This window comes from Plectropomus leopardus, chromosome 5, assembly GCF_008729295.1.
Source record: "Plectropomus leopardus isolate mb chromosome 5, YSFRI_Pleo_2.0, whole genome shotgun sequence".
Lineage (NCBI taxonomy): Eukaryota > Metazoa > Chordata > Actinopteri > Perciformes > Serranidae > Plectropomus > Plectropomus leopardus.
This window is the reverse complement of record NC_056467.1, coordinates 36,650,528-36,663,102: the sequence shown is the minus strand read 5'-3', so window position 1 is coordinate 36,663,102 and position 12,575 is coordinate 36,650,528. Positions and strand designations below refer to the sequence as shown.

The 12,575-nt window shown below is 41.0% G+C and overlaps 2 protein-coding genes across 2 annotated transcripts in view; one reads left to right on the top strand and one right to left on the bottom strand.

Annotated features, from left to right (window-relative positions):
* The window catches only part of LOC121942869 (delta-1-pyrroline-5-carboxylate synthase-like), a 12,017-nt gene extending 5,057 nt beyond the window's left edge, over positions 1-6,960 (bottom strand). Inside the window, exons 1-17 of the mRNA XM_042486160.1 lie at positions 6,846-6,960; positions 6,178-6,295; positions 5,954-6,096; positions 5,655-5,804; positions 5,435-5,539; positions 5,179-5,337; positions 4,679-4,769; positions 3,282-3,406; positions 3,037-3,181; positions 2,872-2,945; positions 2,324-2,423; positions 1,678-1,898; positions 1,415-1,552; positions 1,122-1,317; positions 762-883; positions 274-556; positions 2-157 (exon numbers count right to left, since the gene is read on the bottom strand). Coding sequence (XP_042342094.1) covers positions 2-157; positions 274-556; positions 762-883; positions 1,122-1,317; positions 1,415-1,552; positions 1,678-1,898; positions 2,324-2,423; positions 2,872-2,945; positions 3,037-3,181; positions 3,282-3,406; positions 4,679-4,769; positions 5,179-5,337; positions 5,435-5,539; positions 5,655-5,804; positions 5,954-6,096; positions 6,178-6,274 — 2,305 coding nt within the window. The 5' untranslated portion in view covers positions 6,275-6,295; positions 6,846-6,960. The remainder of the gene's footprint in view (position 1; positions 158-273; positions 557-761; positions 884-1,121; positions 1,318-1,414; positions 1,553-1,677; positions 1,899-2,323; positions 2,424-2,871; positions 2,946-3,036; positions 3,182-3,281; positions 3,407-4,678; positions 4,770-5,178; positions 5,338-5,434; positions 5,540-5,654; positions 5,805-5,953; positions 6,097-6,177; positions 6,296-6,845) is intronic.
* A 1,205-nt stretch (positions 6,961-8,165) lies between these two features.
* LOC121942868 (E3 ubiquitin-protein ligase TRIM39-like) lies at positions 8,166-10,688 on the top strand. The gene is made up of 6 exons (XM_042486159.1): positions 8,166-8,756; positions 8,877-8,972; positions 9,454-9,687; positions 9,766-9,788; positions 9,871-10,004; positions 10,090-10,688. Exons 1-6 carry the CDS (start codon positions 8,166-8,168, stop codon positions 10,686-10,688), a joined length of 1,677 nt encoding a protein of 558 aa, XP_042342093.1.
* The last annotated feature ends 1,887 nt before the right edge of the window (positions 10,689-12,575 follow it).

Sequence of the window (12,575 nt, the reverse complement as noted above, 5' to 3'; positions counted from 1 at the left end):
GGGATGTTTTCATGAAGGTATTTCATACTGCCTTGCTCCGAGAAGTCAGCCACAGTGTGCCCGTCCCCTCTTAGGACCCATTTGGTTGTAAGAAGCCCCTCCAAACCGACTGGACCTCTGGCATGTATTCTTGCCGTACTGATGCCAACCTCAGCTCCTAAAAAATAAGTACAACAAAATTACACCGCAGCAGGTTAAATCCATTTACAATAGGACGTGTATTCTCATATTTTTCTTTGACAGCATATAGAAGTAAAGTTATACTGTACTCACCAAGGCCAAAGCGGTAGCCATCGGCAAAGCGAGAGCTGGAGTTCCAGAACACGCAGGCGCTGTCCACCTGCTGCAGAAACTGTTCGGCCGTCTCCTCATTTTCTGTAACAATGACATCAGTGTGGGAGCTGCCGTATTTGTGAATGTGGTCCACAGCGTCCTGCATGCTGTCTACCACCTCAATGCAGCACTCCAGGTCCCCGTACTCCGTCCTCAATGACTTCACCTCGGATGGGCTGAAAGTAAGATAGGATGCAAACCGGGGGCCTGCATGGATCTTCACCTGAGAGAAAACAATGACACATTGTTTTAACAATAGAATAAAAAAATAATTGTACTTTACTGACCTCAATTAAGTGCCATCTTTCCCCCCACCATTTGTTTATGTTTCTGAAGCACAAACCATCATCAAAATTAAAAAAAAAAACACGTAACCATATCTTGTATTGTTATGTGTAATAATAAGAGTGCCGGTGCATCTTTCTTACATGTTCTGTTCTCAGCATATCAATGATCTGGTCAAAAATAGGAGTTCTCAGCAAATCTCTGTGAATAAGGAGTGTCTCCAGGGCATTGCAGGCTGCAGGGTAGTCACATTTGGAGTCCCTGACTGCAATGAAACATGAGTTAGTACAGGTATATTCATTCAGCAGTTTGTGCTTTACCCAAACAAGATAATAACCACGACTCTTGGGCAACATTTAAAGTAATATTAATTGCAACTGCCAGGTGTACTCAAAGAAAACATGAAAAAGATTTTTTTCCCCACAACTTTTAAATCACTGTGACCACACCAATGCAGAAATGGAAACATCTGTTAACAACAGCTACACATAGGGAGCACATACCAACATCAATAGCTTTGTCTATGCTGGCATCGCTGTCTATGTAGACGTGACAGACGCCCTCGCTGTGGCCTAGTACAGGAATCCCCTTAGCTGCCCTCTGGATGTTTCGCACAAGCTGGGATGAGCCCCTTGGAATGATCAGGTCAATCATCTTGTCTAGTCTGCACAGATCCTCGACATCTTCACGTGTGCTCACCTACACATCAACGTAAAGTTTATAATGTCACAGAACACTTGAGTAAACATGTCAAAATTCACACTGTGTTTCAATCTCACAATGCTCTCTGTTTTACCAGCTGAATGGCATCTGTCACTCCATGAATGGAAAGTGCCTCCTGGGTGAGTTGATGCAGAATTTTATTGGTGTTGGAAGCTTCTTTACCCCCCTTCAGGAGCAAAGCATTTCCACTGGCAATAGCCAGAGCCGACACCTAAAACACAAGATTAAATACATGAAAAACTGAGTCTGACTTCCAATGACAAAGATGTAAAAAGTCTTCCAGGCAAACAGCTAATGATAATACACGCTGCAGGCTGAGTGTTTGGTTTGACTGACCTGTGGGAGACAATCAGGACGCGACTCAAAGATGACGAGCAGGACACCGATGGGGACCGTGATCTGTTCCAGCTCGAGGTTGTTGGCCACCCTGGTTCTCCTCAGCACCCGACCCACGCTATCCCTGGAGGACACGGCGAGCTGACGGAGGCCGATAGCAAGGCTGTTGAGCTTAGCAGTTGACAGACTCAGGCGGTCGATCAGAGGCTGAGACAATCGACCTATGAGGACAAAGAATAAATGAATAAAAACACCAAAAAATGCAATAATCTATAGATCTCTGTAGAGACAATGTATTTTACTTTCTACAACAAAAGGTATGGGAGAACAGGAGTGAGAATGTTGCTTATCCAGTCTCCAGACGGTCTCTCTTTTTCTCTGCTAATGTGCCCTATAACACAGGGTACACAATGACACCTACAAAACTCATACATTTACAACTACAGCAACGTGTATTAGTAAGCCTCTTACTAACAACATGGCTGATGCACACCACAAGTTAGACAAATGTCAGTCAACACTGAAAACCAGATGATCCAAGCCTCCTTCATATGCCAGTTTCCCTGAGTACAAGTGCTACAGCTGAGTGATCCGTTGCATGTGGCTGTGGATTGAAGTGATCAGTGTCTTCTCTGTGCCTCTGTACCTGATGATACGGCTAACTCCATGTCTCTCTTGTTGGCACTTAGAATCTCATCTTTCTTCTCGGTAAGCAGCTCAGCAAGAGAGCAGATGATCTCCTCTCTCTGAAAGCAAACACACACACACCACAGCTTGATTAAAAAATACCATAATCAAGAGTAATTAAAGCTGCTGCCAGTACAATGTGAGCCTAATGAGTTTGGCCCCTGCACACTGTTGTGAGAATGATTCACTCTTTTAGTTTTAGTGCTGATACGGTTTGTTAATTTATTATATTTGCCTAAGAGATGCTCTCCCTCTGTTGTAATCTCGTCATTTAAATTCATTTAGGAATGATACAACGAGGCCAATATGCTGTATTTAGGGGACTTTATCTAATGTTTTAAATCTTGATATATCAGTGCTAAATATATAGCATTAAATCTTATTCCATTGTGTGAGTATGATTCTACTGTAATCAAACCTAAAACAAATGTGGACCCCATTAGAAAATAATCTTTAAATACAAAAAACATTTTAAAACCTAACCAACTGAGGGAGCAAGTAACTCACCTGTTCAGGGTTCAGGGAGGCCAAAGCCCTTCCTGCATGTCGGGCCATCTCTGTCTGCTGCTCCACAGTTGGACCTGGTGGTGTCAATAATACAGACATCAAATACAAAAACAACAAACACAACAAGCAGGTGAGATATTCAGTACAGACGGTTTGACCTTGTACCTGCAGGTTTCACTTCAGAGAAGAAGGTGCCAACTTTCTTCCCATCGACAATGTCCGTGATGACGTGGCCTGTGACTTTAGGATGTGTGCCGTTGGCGATGACGACCGACGTCCCACCCTGTAGTGCCCAGAGGGCTGCTTTCACCTGACAAGACAACATGATTGAGTATAATGCAACTTTTTCATTCTTCAAACTACACAGTCCTGTTTACACTTTGAGATAAAATATCGACTGTCATGCTGACCTTGGCTTCCATGCCGCCAATGCCGACTCTGGACTTCGTGCCGTACGTGATTGACTGCTGGTCTCCAGGATAGAATATATCAATGAGTTTGGCATCATCTGTTCCTGGGGGACTGTCATATAGGCCTGTGGAATAGATTTTTTTTTTCTTTTTAATCCTTCACAGAACCAGAACACACATCGATCACACTGATACTGACAGACCGTATTCAAAGTTTCCATTAGCAGATAACTCGCTGACATAAAATGTTCATGAATAAAAGGAATGCAGTGATAGAATATTATTGCAAGTTGATTAATGACGGTTTTGATTCACTGTTTAAAGTACTCCAGCGATTAAGCATTACACTTCCCAAAAGTTGAGGAACTCACAAAACACAAACCTGGATGGGCTGATTCTTAAATATTCTGACTTTTAGGGCCTGTTTAGACATGGTATTAACATGTGTTTTGGTGATCTGAACATGACAGCAAAGACAGACTGATGTTCCGAGCAGTGCCTATAATGCTTCTCTAGATTACCACTTATGTTCAGATTTCATTACTGCCCTGCACAGTTATTAAGTACACACTTTTGCCAGCTGCTCTGCAGCATGCCAGTGTCAGTACAGCTGGAGGTATCACTGTCAGTAGAATTCAACATGTCTCATTCCATGATGCAAAATAATGGATGATCCCACAACATTTTGTCCAACTCAGCATATAATGGGTGCGTTCTCGAGCATTTGTCCTGCTCTGATAATGTAGTCGGAGATGCATAATGATGCATTAGCATTTACACTACAAGGGGTAAGCGGTCAGATGTGTCTAAGAGCATTTGGGAAGTGATGTGAGTGATCAGATCCCCATGCATCTTGGTGGTCATTTACACTTGTATTTGGCACAGTCCATTTGTGATGAATGCATGTAACAAGTCTAAATATCTAAATATAGTCTCACATTTCCAGTTTGTTACACAGGTTTTCTGTGAACAATTTAAGGCCCCTGGCAAGCCAATGAAACCCTGATTATAACATATATTACTACTATAATACATATTACTTTCTTAAACTCTGCTCCCTTCAGAGCCACAGATGACACTATACAACTGTTTTGGTTTTTTTTACAGGTTGTTGTTTTTTTTTGTTTCACATCACAGCAAACTAAGTATATTTGGGGAGGTTACGATTGATAAGATAAAATAAACTATTTGCAGAGATTTCTTTGGGTTTTTGGATTACTTACGATGGGTATTTGGGATGTTTTTTGACATGCAAATTAAATGATTTATTGGCGATAGAAAAAACAATCCTTAGCCGCAGCCCTTTGACATCTAATAACACACAATGAATACAAATGTTAATGCACAAATGTAAGGTAAATCATCACCAATCTCCCAATTAGCAGTGATTTCTGTACCTTCAACATCAGACAGGGCAATAAGGAGGTCCGCCTTCATTTCAACAGCCAGCCGTGCAGCCAAGCTGTCATTATCTTTGATGCTTATTACCTAGAATACGAACAGAAATTTCATTAAGCCAAAAGGAAAATTCCCTTATCTCACATTATACTGTATAATAACATCTTATCAGTTGCTACCATGCAACAAAAGCCTCCCAAACCCATTCAGTGAAAGGACAAACAACACATGTTCACCTTTTTCCAAAAGAAGATAACACAAGCAGGTCTGCGCACAACAAAATGGCAGAAAACAAGACCGCCACACTTTGAATTAGCAGAGAACATTTAAAGCAGCCTTTAAAATAAATAAAATTGTGTTTAAGTAAATCTATGTTAGTGAAGGTGGAAATGTAAACGAAATGAAACACGTCTTTCATTTACACATGATTTAATCACTCCACCACCACAATGCAGAGCCACATTCAGCATTCCCAACATGCCCTTCACACAGTACCCACATTTACCCCCTGTAGGTCACTGTTGGGAACAGGGGGCGGAACAACAGCATCATTGGTGTTGATGATGGGAACTATGTTCATCCGCAGTAGTTCATGAAGCGTGCTGTTCAGGTTGCGACGTTTCTGCTCATCATGGAAATCAAGGTTGGTGACCAGAATCTACAGAATAGGACAGAAATGTGGAGAAGTTTGTGACATTAAAAAAAAAAAACCTCTGTTAACTATGAGAAAATGCTTGTACTTGTGGAGTACATACTTGTGCAGTGCAGGTACTGTACTGTGTGAACATAGCTTCATACAATGCCATCAGACCGCTCTGTCCAGCAGCTGCACATGCCCTTGCCTCCAAAACTGGGACTGACTGCAAAACAGAGACTTTACTTAAGATAAAGTCTATAAACACAATGCATATGTAATATTTAAGCATTTCTCAATGAGCCGACTTAAAATTCACAGTGTGAAAAACAATTACTCACCATTTCTTTGAGTTGATTCTGTCCAGAATGCAGAGCTTGTCTGACGCTCTGAGACAGCAGGATCTCATGTCTCAGTCTCTGCTTCCCAAACGCCACAGCGCCACTGGTGACAATCATCATCTCTCTGCCTTGATTCTGGAGCATGGCCACCTGACAGGAAACACAAAGGCTGTAACATTCAAGTTCTTCCTTCTCAACCAAGATCACTCCCTAAGTCCAGTTTGTTTCATAAGTCTTCCTTGAGCCCACGTATTAAAGTTCCTCTGTTGTCTGTGTCAACAATATTAATACGTTATTACCTGCTCTACTATTGAAGCCAGTCGACCCAGTGCCAGACCGCACTCATCACGTGTCACCACAGCACTCCCCAGCTTCACCACAATACGTTTGGCCTGCTTCAACTCACTGCGGTGAGCAAATGACTTCCCATGGGGACGTGGGACTGCAGAGGAAAAAAAAAAATTATTACACATCAGCACACACCAAAGAGCACATTACAGTATACAAATCAAGATTTACTTACAATTGGCCTTGGAATACGCTCTGATGGACACTGGACAGACATTTGACTGCCAGATTCTGGATGGCAGATGAGAGCACAAGGCCAGCCTGGCAAACATTGCACTTTTACTTCAGGAGAGCTGTGATAAACAGAAACCAGTGTCAGGTTACTCTAACATTATTTCATCTGAGATAAGCAGCTTTTGGATATGATAAGACAGACTGTGTACTTGGCAATATACACAACAATGAATATATAAAGAAAATATTATATATAAAAATGAGTATTATCTATTTGTAAATTGTTTCAGTTTTACTGAAAAGCTTTGAATGATGTGCCATGAAGTTATCAGCAGGTTGGTGCTTGAACTTGACACACTGACCCACTGAAGATGATGTTTGGACTTGTTATCTTACACATATTAGCTAACGGGTAACAGTTAAAGGAAAATCCAGGGTATAGGTGCTGTTCATGCAAATAAACTCTACCATATGTGAAGCCATTTAAGCCTGAAAGTTAGTCAATAAGGCTAACATATTGCAGCTGAGTGCCTAGTGTCACTGCTGTCAACCCTGAGGCTAGCTACTAAGGTTAGCTAGCTTTAGCTATTATGAGCTACCTCACTGCCTAGCTTAGCGGCTATTTAGACAACATGGACCCACTAAATGTTGTGCAAAATGACTCCTTACCTGACAATGTGAAAGTCTGGAAAACCAAACACAACAACACTTGTGTGTGGACCGAAGGAGACACGTAGTCAACCGGACCGGCGCCGCTTTGCTGCCACATCCACAGCCCACGTTGGTTGGGAAGTGCCGTAATTGAGTTATGCACGAACGACGTGTACGCAGGATTTCCGGATATGTTAACGTAGTAAGAAAGGGATTTACGCAAATTAGTCCTTACGTACGCAGAGATGGTGCCTTTGATGGGTAGATGCTTACGTAGCTATGGGAAGTACAAGCACGGTGAAGGAGGGTAAAAATATACAACGCTGACAGCTCATATTTGTCTACTTTAAGAGATCAAATTAATCGCAACAGCAAACGAAATTATAACAAATGAGTGCAGACACCTTGTCGTACAAGACATCTGAATTGTTTTACGTGAGTTACGTACATGTTTTGTAGTGAAAATATTGATGCAGTTAGGAACTGTTCGTTATTTATGAGAGTGGTGCAGAACGAGGGAGGCATTTTAGATAACTTTTCAGGCCCTTTTGAGGGAGTATTGTTTTTATTTGGCTTAGAGAGGGGACATTCAACTTTAAATAGTTGTAAATCTAATTTATTTTAAATATTCTCAGAACCCCAAAACCTGCAATTGTAAATATATGTTTTCTTTACAAAAAAAAATTAAAAAATAAATAAATTCAACTCCCAGTCAACCTCCTACTTTAATAAATAAGGTATAGTCCTTTTTATCTTAAACACAACCAGTGTTAAAAATAATCAACACTCCTAAAAATTATTTCAGTCAAATAAACTGAATACAATTTAATAACATATAATTCATTATAAAAATGGGAACATGTTAATAACAAATTGTTGAGCAGAGGTTTGATCTGCATAACTATAGACCTACTTTAGGCATCACTGAATATTACTGTAAGCACGATTTGTGCAATATAATCTCAATTCAAGGTTAACTACAAATAATTCATTTAAAGAGGAAGACAGTGAGATAGGATTAAAAGCTCATAAAAAAGAACTTGAATTGACCTTAAATTCAGATTAGATCGATTTTTGAACAATGTACAAATAATTGATGACTTCGTTTACTTAATCCATTTTTTTGGAAATGTGCGATTCAGTTGTGTGTGGTCCCCTGAGAGTCAATGGCGTTAAATCAGCTAGTGGAAGATTTCATCTCATCTTCAGTAATCTGACACTGAGGCACATGAGTGGCGTGTGCAGCCTGCCAGGAGAGGCCTGTGAAACATTCATGAGCAGGAAGGCCAGGAGCACAGTGCACAGTGAGCTGCCATCACAGCCTCACGCAGCAGAGCTATGGGGACTGTTGAGGAAACTTTAAAGTGTCCCGTGTGCCAGGACTTCTTCACGGATCCTGTGACGCTGCCATGCAGACATGACTTCTGTCTCACCTGTATCCAGGCTGTCTGGGAAACAGATGGGTCTGATGTGGGTCCTTTCTTCTGTCCTGAGTGTCAGATTTTCCTCCAGTCTGACCTCACTCTGGAGGTAAACACCAGCCTTCAGGCGAAAGTAAAGGACTTCACCACTAACAGGCCGTCAACAGCAGAGCTACAGACAGCAACACCAAGCAGGGAATCATCTTCCACTGTCCTCTGTGACCACTGCATAGAGACATCATCAGTGGCAATAAGGACGTGTCTGACCTGTGATGCGTCTCTGTGCCAGGCTCACGCCCTGCTGCACCAGCAGAGGTCTGCTCTGAGGGAGCACACACTTGTGGAGGTGACGGGGGATCCGCTGTCTCTGAAGTGCAGGGAGCACCGTGATGAGCTCAAGCTCTTCTGTATGGAGGACAGGGTCCCTGTGTGTTGTCTCTGTGTCCTGGTTGGCACGCACAAGAACCACAGGGCGTCTCAACTCCATGACGCCTGCAAAGACTTCAAGGTGAATAGTGTTTTGTCGTCGGCTAATGCGTTTTATTTTCCTTGCAAATGTCATGATTATTGCTATATTTCTCTGTCATGGTATTTATGTTCTATAGGCCTGTTGTATTTCTGTCTTTAGAGCATGTTAGAGACCACCATGAATCAACTGCTGAAGAGGAGAAGTGAAGCAGAACATGCCATCAAGGACTTGGAGACGTTGTATACACAAACAGTGGTACAGTCAATTTGAAATAAATCTTTTCAAGCCTGTGAACTTAGTTAGTAAAAAGCAATGGAAAAAAGCCTTTGCTTTTTTATGTACTTGGGGCTATAAAAACAAAAATCAATGTGCCATTACCAAATGGTAATGGTAAAACAGAAAGAAAAAATCATAATTACAAACCATTTTCTTTTATAATGCTTGCAATATGTTAGCACACTTACATATTTCAATTTGAGACCATGTAATTAGTAGTATTAACAGTACAAGTATTATTTCCACAAATGTACTCTCGGTAACTAGCATTATACTCTGTGTTTACTTTAAAAAAAAAAAGAACATACCCATATAATTTATTTTGGCAAACATATGATGAAGTATATATTATTCAAGATAGTGAATATTCATTCTTTTTTTTGAAAATGTGAATTGATTATGCAAGCATCTCTCCTTCATAGTATCCTCGCTTATAATGTTGTTTTAATTAATTTCCTAGAAGTCTGCTGCAGATTTCCGTGAAAAAATCTCAGACAAGTACAGCAGGATCCGTGTCGTGCTGGATGGTGACGAGCGTCTGATGATGCAAATTATAGACGCAGAGGAGTCATATATGACAGAGTGGCTGGAGGCCCAGAGGGGCATCATGGAGACTCAGATCAAACAGATCGACAGTCTCAGAGCCTCCAGCAAATCACTTCTCCAAGAAACAAATGAGCTGCAATTCCTACAGGTAGGTTGCCGAATATTACGACAGTGTGTTTTTGTAATCATGTGAAAGTCTTGTATTTGACCTGTTCATTCTCAACAGCAAATCACAGCACTGAATCTTTGGTGAGTATATCATCACTCTATGTGTTTCTGCCTTCTCTTGGTAAGACTTTTGTCTTCTAATGGTGTTCAGTTTTTATTGTAGCGACCCTTTGGATTTAGCACCAATCCAAGAAGTAGACAAAGATCTGTGTGACCTTGAGAAGCTGAGAACAGTAGAGCGGCTGGTGGATGACCTCTCAGTGGCTCTCTCCCAACACTTTCCCCGAATGTGGTCAAGTTAGTAAAGAATCCAACATTTTGCTATCTAAAATCAACCCCCTCTATCTCAGTTGTGTACTGAATGTGGATTTTATATTTGCAGATCTAAGTTGTCCAGCTCTGGATTCCAAGTCAGCGCATCCGAAACTGGAAATATCCCAGGACAAGAAACAGGTGTACTGGAGAAGGGAGCCTGTCAGTGACGCTCCGAGTCCTCGGCCATATGACTCCCAGTACAGTGTTCTGGCTCAGGAGAGTTTTACTAGCGGCCGGCACTACTGGGAGGTCATCGTCCAGGAGAAACCATACTGGCTAATGGGTGTGACTACTGGGTCAGCTGATAAAAAAGACAGTCCAAGTCAGACTTCCTCCAGTGTGAGTGTGAACAACACATCCTGGTGCATCTACCATGGAGATGGACAGTACTTGGCATGTCATGATACCCAGGAGAAGCAGCTGTCAGTGGGAAAGAGAGTCAAGAAACTGGGCATACTGGCAAATCTCCAGAAGGGGGAGCTGTCATTCTACGATGCTGACACTACCACTCTGCTGCACTCTTTCTGCATGCAGTGCACGGAGCCTCTCTATCCCATGTTTAACCCATGCATTGATGTGAACGGACTCAACAAGCAGCCACTTACTTTGTTTTGGATTAAGGACCCCTGGGACTGGCATGTAAACGAAGACGAGGTTAAAAAGTGAAATTAAAAGACAACCTTAAATGACTGTTGCGAACAAAGTTTTTCATGCTGTAAAAGATGTGTAGCTTTCAAACTTACATGAGCGTCACCAGTTTTTCTGCCTCAGTCTGTCCCAGATGACACTAACATTATGATCTAAGAATTCACCTACCTCTATATTAACATATATTTCTCATTACCAGGAGCGCTGGAAGAGAAATCAAGGGTTAATATACTGTATTGTTGTGTGCGTCTTGTGATCCTAGAGAGCTGTGATGTAAGAAATAGTTAAGAAGAGATATTTAAAGTTTTTTAGTCTAGTCCAGTGGTTGCCAACTGGTCCAGTCACAGGGTCCAGATTTCTCCTTAGTCAATTAGTTCAATGTCCATATATTCTAAATGATCACATATTCTATTTTATTTTTTTTTTACGAAATGTAAACAACACATCGACTTAAAAGACAAAATAAAACATATATCAAGAATAAACAGAAATACACTTAAAAATAAAAGCTCTATGCCAGAAATTCACTGTACTTTAAAATAAAGTGTTTTTTTATACAAACTTCACACGTTTAAAAATCATTTAGGGGCCATTCAGAATAGACCCGTGACCCACTTTTGGACTGCAACCCACCAGTTGAGAACCACTGCTCTAGTCTATGATCCATAGTCGTATCTATATTACCCATTCAGTGTCATGTATGGTAAATATTTCATTGAGTAGTATCGTGTGCATCCTCAACGATTGTTTATGCTGAAGACTAATCTGTTCGCTCGGCAGATTAGCAGCTCTCATGTTTGACTTGATGTGGTTCAGGAAGTAAATGACCCGTGTTTAAACTACTGGCTCATTCTTTGTCCCACTGTCCGCTCAGCTCATCAGACCATGGACTGCATGCGTGCCGCCGTTCTCACATGTCAGTGACCTTACAGAGTTGCTGCCCTACAGCGAACACAATAACCAGAAAGGCCAATCATCTGTCACCAAGGACAGTTTCATACACTTTAAAGCTGGAGCGTGTTTTGCGGTTCATCAACAGAACCTTGTCAGCTCTACAAAAGTGTGAGAATATGCAACCCTATTTGATTTTGAGCAGTCGTCTTGTGTACTTGTGTATAAAAGACATGTTCATGAAAACCTGGATGGGCAGCTAATAAATTTGTAGATAAAATCCCTTTTGGCACATTCATCCACTATGACTCCCCTTCTCTAGGTCAGGGGAGTTGCTATGAGTTCTGCTACCATTGGGCCCAGTGAGGACGAAACATGAGGCAAAGAAAAGCATGAAGGGACAGCCAAGGATGAAGTAAACTATAAGAAGCCTATATCAGCATGATGTAAATATCCTATTTCTACATATGCTATTCATGCTTTGCCATCACTGATACATTTGGTGACATTTCTTCAATTAATTGTGATATCTTTGCTTATTGTTAGAAGTTTGTTTTCTTTCATTAATCTCCTATAATACTACAAAAATAATGTAATTCTTGTTGAGAGACAACTTACAAATAATGAGCTTGATTGAAATAACTTTGTGTCATATTTTCTGAAACTAAGTGATAGTTTGATTGAAGTGATTCTGAAAGAAATGATTCTGAAAGAAGTACATGAACCAGATGAAAAAAAAAAAAATCGTGTCCCTTCTGCCCCTAAAAGCATTCACTAGAATCAGGCGGTGGTGCACAGAAAATGGCCAATGACAGCCGATGAATCTCTAATGCAGCTGCCAATCACGTTAATCATTGCCAGACTGTCAAACTAAACAGTGCTGATCAACTATTAACCAAGACTTTATTACTGCACTGTTTATTTTTCACCTTGAATGTTTTCAGAAACATATTTTAGTGTACTGTTTACCTGTGAAATGAGAAAGTTTGTGACTATACTTTATGGTTATATTTA

What these genes read in the sequence shown, in the direction of transcription:
- LOC121942868 (XM_042486159.1), top strand. Translation starts at nt 8,166, where the DNA reads ATGGGGACTGTTGAGGAAACTTTAAAGTGTCCCGTGTGCCAGGACTTC. An exon ending in CGTTGTATACACAAACAGTG is followed by an intron (nt 8,973 to 9,453) that starts GTACAGTCAATT and finishes TTAATTTCCTAG; the next exon opens with AAGTCTGCTGCAGATTTCCG. An exon ending in ATCACAGCACTGAATCTTTG is followed by an intron (nt 9,789 to 9,870) that starts GTGAGTATATCA and finishes TTTTTATTGTAG; the next exon opens with CGACCCTTTGGATTTAGCAC.